The 9647-nt window shown below is 41.0% G+C and overlaps 1 protein-coding gene and 2 long non-coding RNA genes across 3 annotated transcripts; 2 read left to right on the forward strand and 1 right to left on the reverse strand.

Annotated features, from left to right (window-relative positions):
• The first annotated feature begins 939 nt into the window (after positions 1-939).
• LOC129595123 (uncharacterized) lies at positions 940-2358 on the forward strand. The gene is made up of 3 exons (XR_008691272.1): positions 940-1178; positions 1466-1557; positions 1924-2358. It is a non-coding gene; the product is annotated as an uncharacterized LOC129595123 (long non-coding RNA).
• Positions 2359-2525: 167 nt separating this feature from the next.
• LOC129595121 (chymotrypsin-like elastase family member 2A) lies at positions 2526-4101 on the reverse strand. The gene is made up of 4 exons (XM_055492034.1): positions 3914-4101; positions 3644-3853; positions 3066-3511; positions 2526-2950 (listed from the first exon to the last, which is right to left on the reverse strand). The coding sequence occupies exons 1-4, from the start codon at positions 4082-4084 to the stop codon at positions 2842-2844; spliced, it is 936 nt and encodes a 311-aa protein (XP_055348009.1). The 5' UTR covers positions 4085-4101; the 3' UTR covers positions 2526-2841.
• Positions 4102-4489: 388 nt separating this feature from the next.
• LOC129595122 (uncharacterized) lies at positions 4490-8899 on the forward strand. The gene is made up of 6 exons (XR_008691271.1): positions 4490-4643; positions 7154-7235; positions 7604-8022; positions 8142-8320; positions 8393-8542; positions 8608-8899. It is a non-coding gene; the product is annotated as an uncharacterized LOC129595122 (long non-coding RNA).
• The last annotated feature ends 748 nt before the right edge of the window (positions 8900-9647 follow it).

Below are 9647 nucleotides of genomic sequence, written 5' to 3' on the forward strand. Positions count from 1 at the left end.
CCGGGCTACGGGGAACTTCTCCCATGTTATGGGCGTTCACGATCGGATTCTGGAACTTCTTTCTTGAACGCTAGGTCCGGTCTGGATCAGGCCTAGAGTCGGTGATGGATGATGCTAGTTTACAGCTGCGGACTCGGGTGGTACGTTAGCCTACCTATGGTCTTATAGTACAGTACTAACCAGTGTGACGTCACGATAAATTATTTTAAAATTGGCTGCCTACGACACGAGTAGCGTGCCGTGAGCAAAAACTCAAAAACACATATGACTCAATACGGGCCAACACTCGCGGTGGTGCAGCATTTCCCGCGTTTGGAGGCGGAGCTGCAGCGGATGCCGTGGACGCTGTGCTGTGATGCTGGATGTTGCGTGGTAGTCAGCAACGTCAGCTGCAGCAACATACATGTGCCTACTGCAATCTGTCTGCCCTGCATGACAACTAACAGACTGATTAATTCAAACAAATTTTTCATCTCAAACATTCCAAATTTGATCACTTTGATCCTTGTGGATAGCTGCTAAAAATTTGCTATTATGACCACAAGAGAAAAATATTAATTTCACAACGTGGTAAATAGTATTCCGGCTTTGTTCTGGGTTCGTTCTCCACGCAGAGTTCCGTACAGTTTGACTTTCGTGTATGCGTTGGCGTTACGGGTTGATTTACGTCCCTCCGCGACGTAAGGCGCCGTAACCCAACGTCACTGGCTGACGCGTAAAAACTGTCTGCCTTACGCGGATCTGTACAACGGCTCAGCCATATGGCTGAGCGATAAGCCAGCGTATGCTGCCTGTTGATTTTTTTTGTGTGCTCTAACCGCCTCCCCGACAGCAGGTTGGTCACGCTCTCGACACTCTCGATTCGATTTATTTTTCAGCTGCACGTCACTGCAAGTGTGCGTCCGTACAATCATTTTAAACGAAGTTCATTCTGCTAACGTACTGCTTATGTTACGCAGTACTTTCTAGTCAACGGAGCCTAAACCATGTGAAATCTACAATTCTCCATTACGAATTATGATACGAGTTACGTTGTAACAACCGATTGCCGATCAGTGGAAACAGATTCTTATCCTCTGGAAAATAGTATGTCAAGACCTGCCATGGATTGATTTCTGGCTGCGTCAGTTAGAAAGGCAAAGATTCTGCAAGGCACTGGAGGAAAGTGAATGCGTCCAGTTACGTGCGAAATAATATATCAATAGTCTATATTTCCGTGTAATACAGTTAATAACAATACGTGTAGGTAATACACCAATCGGTTCCCTAAATTATGCAACTAATTTTACCGCGCATATTGCGCTATAATATTATGTGCACTTCTGTGAAATAATTTTCACCGTTTTCATAACTGCTTATGACCAGTTTTATTTCCTTCCTTTCCGCTTGGTTTGTTGAAATATGCATTTACGCTGACTTAATTGGTAGAGGCAGTACTCAGCACGTTTTGGTTTGTGACATGCAGATACGATTTCTGGCATTTTTGAGAAAAATATGGCCGAGGGCAGTGCAAACGGCAGCGATAGACGGATCCGCATTAACGATCAGATTGTACAAGTAAGCATTGGACCGCTTATTCTTCTTCTGTTCCGCTTATTTTAAAATTTCCACTATTTTTGTCAGCTTAAAATTGATTTCTTTAAATAATTTAGGTGAATAATTTAGGTCGCAAAATTCAAGATCAAATTCTTAAAATAATTTCTGGGATTATCGCCACCGATTTTTCAATTTTTCTGGCGGGAGTCTGAACTGGATTTTTTTAGTAAAACTGTTGAATTTCTGCTGCTTTTTTAAGTAAATTTAGCTATTAAAATTGGGAATTTCAAAAAAGGTTTGACTAGTAGATAGGTTATTCTTTAAAGACTGGACGCTCTATGTTTCTTTCGATTGTTTTAAATATATTTTTGCCTGTGGTTGAACAAGTGGATAGGGCGCGATTAGAACGCTTCAGCCATAAGGACGCGCTACAGCTGTTGCACAACTTCGGCTAGCTGAAATTGGTTCGCTTTCTACGCGACCGGAAGCTTGATCAACTGGGAAGATTCTAACAGAACTCAGAGCGCCGCCTTCATGTCGCGCTGAAGCAAAATGTTCCGCTCCGAGTACAGATCACCGTGGCCCACATGTTCAAACAGAAGCAGACAGCCGGCCTGGTCATCTTGACGGAGGGTACCGTCGATGCAAAGAAAGAGGACAGATATGTGTGGCCGCATCATCACCTGTCATTCGGTGTTTTTGACACCTAGTTGCGTAGGATAAAAGGCATTCCGGCGTTTTTCTTAATTGACTTAATGCCTCCAACGCGTGTTTACCCAGAGATCAGTGTTTTTATTAGTTAGCTCTTCTGAATAGTTTTGCTCTGGTGTTTAGTCGTGTTGTATGGTGGTGCTTACGGATTGGGTGTACTTTACACTGTTTTTCATGAACGAAAGTCCTGATGAAGGGATTGTCCTTTATTGTTATTTGCAAAAGGTTCAGCTTGATTGCGTACATTATACTGTAAGCTGAAGTTTATTGCCGTAGACGTCAAAGGTGAGACAGTGAGTTAAAACTGCTAGAAAAGGATAGACGTAAGCCAAAAATATTCTTGCAGCGTCTTCCAAAATTTTAAAAATTCGATATAATAAAGTAGCTGCCGATACTCCAAAGCAGACCGGTAAATATTTAAGGACTTTTTTAAATTAGTCTTCATTGTTCAATGGATTCAAACGCCACAAATGCTATACCAGCGGACCAATGGTATCTGGTGGTCGACGTGAAAAAAAAACCATTACTAGATCGCCGTTATTGGCACCTTACTGATCGTAGACTTCCTTGTTGATCCGACGCTACTGTCAATCTTTATCGACAGCTTTTGTTGATTTCATTACGTCCTACGGTCTCAGCTACCCACTCAAATATAAGTGACGAATCGACGTACGATCCTGGCTCGTTGACGGGCTTGCACTCACTAACACATAACCTCCTTAGTGACACAGTAAATCATGCTGCTGAAGCTATTTCTGTTTTGTCACAATATCCGGACTGAATTGTACGTGCGTTAAGGTCCATTACTATTGACTTACCCGGTGATGAAGTGACCGTAGGCATAGTATTTCCCATCTAGAGCTTTGCATGTGAGTGGGCCCCCAGAGTCTCCGCTGTAAGGCCCTGAATAATTTTTCGTCAGTGCGCAGGCGAAATCTGGAAGTACGTGGCGTTTCTTGCACTCGGATTTTAACAACCAATCTGCATGAAGTTTTTTTAACTTTGGGCTAGCAGGAGCCTTCACGATAATATCTTCTTCGAATGCACTGACGCTGGATGTTGGGAGCTTTAGAACGGTCTTTGAGTGGATATGGTTGCTTATCATCTCGTCACTTCCGGAGCTGCTGTGGGTATCAAACATTTTACCGCCTCGAGTACACTGCGTTACTCCCCATCCCCTTATCTTGCAGGTTTTTTGGAGCGGAAGGCCAGTTGTTTGACTTGCGACACATAACGCCTTTGTATGGGCGTTTAAATCAATAGCCTAAAATATTCCGTGTTACTCTAGCTAAAATTCTTATCGTAGCAAGCTCAAAACGAAAAAAACGGTGTAAAATATACAAAACGATGACGCAGTTGAAATTAATGATGTAATTTAAATCATGTAAATTCTTACCCTCGCAAATTTCACAAGACAAGCGTCCCATGCAAGCCCCGCTGGTGGTTTGTAGTTCTTGTGTATAACGAAACGTTCCGTTGGCACAACGAGCGCAGTGGGGTCATTCTTGTTTTTAAGATCGTAGGCGCCAACCAGAATAGAGCACGGACGTGTGTCACTGCACTGGCTGCAACAATGACCTGCTGTCATAGCCCATTGATTCGTGACCTATTCGAGAAGGCAAAACTCAATTACTGGTAGCAAAAACTTTTAGAAGTTTTGACTTACAATATAACCACCGCAGTCGTATTTTTTTATTTTCGGCACATCAGTTGAAAGCAGTAGTGCGACTTGGTAACCCGCTCGGTGTGGTCTGCTTAGTTGACCATTTACAATTCCATACACCTCCTTACTCATGCATAAGGCTAAAAGCACAAAAACTATAATTTTAAGACGCATTCTTAAAACGCTTCCGATCAAACTATGGCGGCTGTGCTTGATATTCAGTACCAAAACGGGGCTGATTTTAGTTTATATAGGAAATAAGTCAGGGGGTGACCGAGTCAACGAAACGAAATTAAAACGAACGAAACTATTATGTACCACAAAAACTAGAAATACCTCAAATGAGTTCAGTGTTGCAGTTCTTCAAGTTTTTTTAACTAGTTTTTGTGCAGATATTTACCTTTCAATATTATCAGGAAGAAGTCGTGACTGATTAAGTACTGCAAAAATGTAATCGCACGGTTCGCCGATCAAGTGTCATTGCCATCGTTTGCGACGATGTCAGTTGCTGATTGATCTAACAAACAACTTCGTGCAACCCGTCGAGCCGCGTTATCTTTAAAACGTGCATGGGTCCAAGATCCTCGCTTTAATTTGGCACGCACTATTAATCTAAATCTGCATGGCTTCTGGAGACAATTTAAGGTACTTTTGCTAGTTGAGCGGCAGTTTATGTTTTGATGAGCATTTCGCTTCATGATTCCTGGGAGATTTGTGCGTATGGATCGCTTTCGTAAGTTATCCCAATGGAGCCTTTAGCGTGAATTGTTGGTATGGCACATATAATAAATAACTTGCACTTTGTTAGGCCAAGTTTGGTCTGGGAAGGTAAAGCTGCAAACTTAACTTGCTTAGCCCTTGTCATAAGATTTAAAAATTTTACTAAAACGAATAGCAATATATCGAAATTTATTTGAAGCGTAAGTTAAAATTCAAAAAAGAACACTGTATCGCTGTTATACAGAGTTCAAACGGAAAGCAATTTTTGCGCGAAGCGTGAAGCCGGCGAACATTTTTACTGCTAAAGTTGCCTAAATTTCATAAAAGAAGTAAATTATTGCTAATTTCTGTTGCGAAACATTGTTTATAATTTATTCAGTAAGAGTAATCACAATTGCGTGTATTGTGGAAAGCAATTTTTGCGCAAAGCGTGAAGCCGGCGAACATTTTTACTGCTAAAGTTGCCTAAATTTCATAAAAGAAGTAAATTATTGCTAATTTCTGTTGCGAAACATTGTTTATAATTTATTCAGTAAGAGTAATCACAATTGCGTGTATTGTGGAACACTGAACTGATAGCTAGTGTGTCGTCTCGCTGCAAAACTGGCAAAATCAAAAAGAGGACTGAGAAATAAGAACGGAATGTTCAAAAAGAATAATTAAAAGAATAAAATTCCGTTGTCAAAGAGATGACGTATAATTACAGGAAGGAAGGTTTTCTCGGTCAAAAAAAAGTAAATTTTGAGGGTCAGAGAGGAAAGAAAACAGAATGGTCAGAAAAAGAAAGGAAATTTTTTGTGCGATGAAAAAATAAAATGGTTCACAAACAGCAAAAATTGCATAGAGGTTTTTGAAAGCTTTATATGTGAGAGCGAAGATCACTGTATATAGACTGCCTGTTTATTGCATTTTGCTGTAATACTACTGTAAATTTTGGTTCTAAAAGTCGCCGGTAGTGGAGGCTACATAAACGGTTTTTTTGCAAGTATGAAGTATGTGTTTTAGTGTGTCAATTTTATCCGTATATGGTATACAGTGGTTTGCTCTGTCCTTCTTGCTTCCATCGTTGAGTAACAAACAGAAAGGGTGGTACCCTAAAAAGGTGACTGAAAAAAGAATAACCCATATCATCATATGCAAGCTTTCTTTCCCAGTTTACCACTAACCAGGGCACATTTGACGAGTCCAGAATCAGAAAATATCATCTTTTGCAGAAACATAGTGTACTGTCGTATTATCATTAAAAAAAAACAAATTTCATCTGCTGACGCTCAAAGGGCGTGACCAAACAAAATTAATCCTGCGTGATACAGCACTGATGCTACTGTTACAGTGTCACTCATACTAATGCAGAGCACTAGAACAATACTTTTGCAGCTGTTTATAGAATAACCTGCAGACCGATAAATGTGCGGAATAAATAAACGCTGGATACAAAACAAATCGATGTAAATTAGTAACTGCTTGGAACTATATCAATACATCTGATTTTCTTCTATAGATCTTCTATAGACAGTTTTAGGGATTATAGAATCATGATTTGACCGTTATCATTAAAAATAAGTGGCATTGCGACGTATGTGCTGTTGCAATACCGCACTGAATTGCAGCTATCAAATGGAATCTGTAGTTTGTCAGCCACTGCACACGACAGTATTTTGTCAATCATAGTATGATGGTATACCACGGTTCTGCAAAAGGTGAAACTTTCATGACCAAAAGGCTGATTTATGCTTTGGATGATTCAGCAAATCAAAGCGCATTCGATGTTAGCATTGTATTACTGTATGTGTTTATGTTGAAAATAATAATGTTATTCGTTTTACTGTTATTTGTTATCCCAGTGTTTATACATTACTTCATGAGCGCACGTCTGATTGCTCAATCTTGGAATTGCAATTGTATGTGTAGCTTTTTCTGCACTGATCAATGCTTACTTTTTAAAACGTAAAAACCACCAAGCGTGATTCCCACAATTTTTTAAAAATTTCTTAGCGCATTTACCGAAAAATTAGTTTCCTTATTTTTGACCATCAAATCTGACCACGAAAATTTTCTCCTGTTTTTGACCACGAAATTTCCTTCCTTTAATTATTCATTCCTCTGTCTGACCAAAAAACATTCCTTCCATTATTTATTCCTTTCTCTTTTTTACCTTGGCCGCAAAAGCAGAATGGGCTTTAAAGCCCACTAAAAACATTACAGTGGATACAACTCCAATGAAGCGAATGCTAAAGTGCAAAATGTATTAAAGGTCCATGGTATTAAAAATACCATGAAATTTAAAGGATTTCCATGGTGCACGTGCTTTAACTGCAAAGCGTAGCAAGCTGCACTAATAGTGCAGACCAGGTAGATCAAACTTGTGCCCAGATCAAAAATATACTTAACATTGAAAGACAGTTTTAAAGTCCACTAGGGTTTCGGCAAATAGGTAACTGTCTTCATGCCGCCAAGCTATTCTGCTTTTGAAGTGTTATGTTTGCTGCCGATGTAATTATCCTGTGGCTAATTTTATCTCAGGTGCGTTGATCTACCAGCTGCTCCAATGCCCGGAGGAAATTACAACCTCCAAGAAAATGCTGAAGGATCGTTGCGTCCACCGGTATGTATTTCTGTTTCTCTATTTGCAGAAGAAAAAACCGGCTGATCGAACTATTTGTAGAGGTAGCTGTGTTTCCCTATAAAGCTATGCAGTCTGCACTCACGCGCATTTTGGTACAGATACAGTACATACAGTATACACCGTATATACAGTATACACAGTATAAAACCGCCTTGACTCTTACGGAAAATAATATATTATTCGCAGTCAAGGTACGTTTATGTACAAACAGCTAGCTGTATATATATTGAAGTGTATCGATCACCAAGCAGAACATGCGTAACATCTGCGGTTGAGAAGCGCCAAAATTTATAAAATATTATCACATTATTATTATTTTGATTGACATGTCCGTGCTTGCATTTCAGCTATTGATATGACAACATCACTCTATTGCAATTGAAAACGGTGAAATTGCTCAACCTCCTTGCACTGATTAGCGGAAATGCCAAAGGTAGCTTTTGTTTGGAACGAACGGAGCGATAAAGGTACAAACCGAATCGCGGGTTCTTTTAAAGTAGATAGGATTTTCTTTTAAGACTGCTGACATTTCTGGGTGGAATGCGTTCGACCAGCAGACATTTCTCAACGAATTGCTGAATCGCTCAATTCCGGAGGGCGTTGATACCACCAGTTCGCCGGTGTTATCGATCCTTCGACCTTGTCTGCGAGTCTTAGCACTTCATGCCTAAATCCTCAGCGGAGCCGGTGATAATCATGCCGCTTCAGCACCGTCCATCTTAGTCTGAACCGCAGTTGCAATGCGGGCGGCCAATCCACCAGTGCGGTACAGTCATCTGCTGTTGTCTCGACTTGTTGTTGTTTGTTGTAACCATTAGAACTGTGAAAAAAGCTTTGGTATTGAGGAAAAAAATACTGGGTTTTTATAGCAAGAAATGATTGTAGACCGGACAGATGCGCAATTCAGTCATATTCCACTGCTTCCATGACGCCAACGGGACCATTCAAGGCAAACTGACGTTCAACGTTCCCATCAACGTTCAACGTTCAACGTTCAACGTCGCGCATTTCAACGTTCAACGTTCAACGTCGCGCATTTCAACATGGGTTGGATCGGCGTCGATGTACAGAAATCATCTTAATATTCATGACCTTTTCAGTAATATCATACTTGACCAGGTTGGGTTGTTTTCTAGCAAGCGCCCTGACCGTGCAGAGCGCCCAGTTTGCCAACAACGAAATGCGCTACGCAGCTATCCCGAAGAAACAATTTGGTATCAGTGGGCAGGCATTTGACCTGACGCAGACGGTCACTCTGATTGGAGACAATGGACCGCTGATACAAAGTGGGTTGCAGTTGTGTATTACGAAGGAAACCGTGCCGGCAAGAAACGTTTTTTTTATTTTACAGATGCCATCGCACAGCACGATAGAGCGCACGTTCCCAGTGCCAAAGTCAGCTTCCCGTGATCTGCCATTCCGGCGAATGGCCTGCATTCCGCTTTTATATGTCTGTCAAAAACTCTGCAAATAGCATAAGGGAAAAGATGCAGTTTGTATTATGGTTGTAACACAATGTCAGTTACCTCATTACGCACATTTAAATTAAACTGTCACACTTTTAAACTATTTGTCCAGCGGTTAAAAACAATCCTTAACGGTGCCTCCCGAACCCAGCTAACAAACGTATGATGACTTTATTGATGCCGATAAAGAAGCGCGTTTTATTGCATTTTTTTATTACGATCATATTTGTACATGTGCACATCGTTTCACTTTTGCGTAAATGTGCCAAAAACCGCCATGTACTATATGTTCTCTGTAAGAACACACAATGTAAAAATGTAAGAGGCTTTTATGGTTGCCGCGCTACATCTTTTACCGCGCCATAACAATCGCTCTTTTCTTGGCTTTATGAGCGGATACGGAAACAACTAGAGTATACCATTCGAAAACGTCTCATGGTTTTACGTAGCAGTAAGTGCCAATGCACTTGCTAACGCAATAATAATGATTTCAGTCAAGCATTTTACAAGCTCTTTATGCAAAAATCCACGGTTGCCAGAAACGGTTTTTGCGCTTCCGTTTCCATCAACTGGCCCATAATGCAGTCATACATTTTCCCGCCAGTTTTGTTAATTTGGACATTCCGTGTGGTGGCTGCCCAAAACACCGGCTGCGGGTCATCTTTGAATATCGTCAGCCAAACGTGTCAGAATAGTGGCACGGTGTGCCAGTCTCCAGGCACAGTGCTGGTCAACAGCGTCATGTCAATTCCTCGCCAGCATCGCCACAGCCAATGATGCGGTGACGGTTGACCTTCTCGCTGTGGCCAGTGGCGATCAACTGCATTTGAATCTCACGGGCAACCGGTGGATCGGTGTGGGGTTCTCCATGGTACGGTCTTCTTCGCATTTTTTTAAAAACTGCTGCTTTATTCAAGTTTTGTGC

Source organism: Paramacrobiotus metropolitanus, unplaced genomic scaffold (assembly GCF_019649055.1).
Source record: "Paramacrobiotus metropolitanus isolate TYO unplaced genomic scaffold, Prichtersi_v1.0 Parri_scaffold0000074, whole genome shotgun sequence".
NCBI classification, from domain to species: Eukaryota; Metazoa; Tardigrada; class Eutardigrada; order Parachela; family Macrobiotidae; genus Paramacrobiotus; species Paramacrobiotus metropolitanus.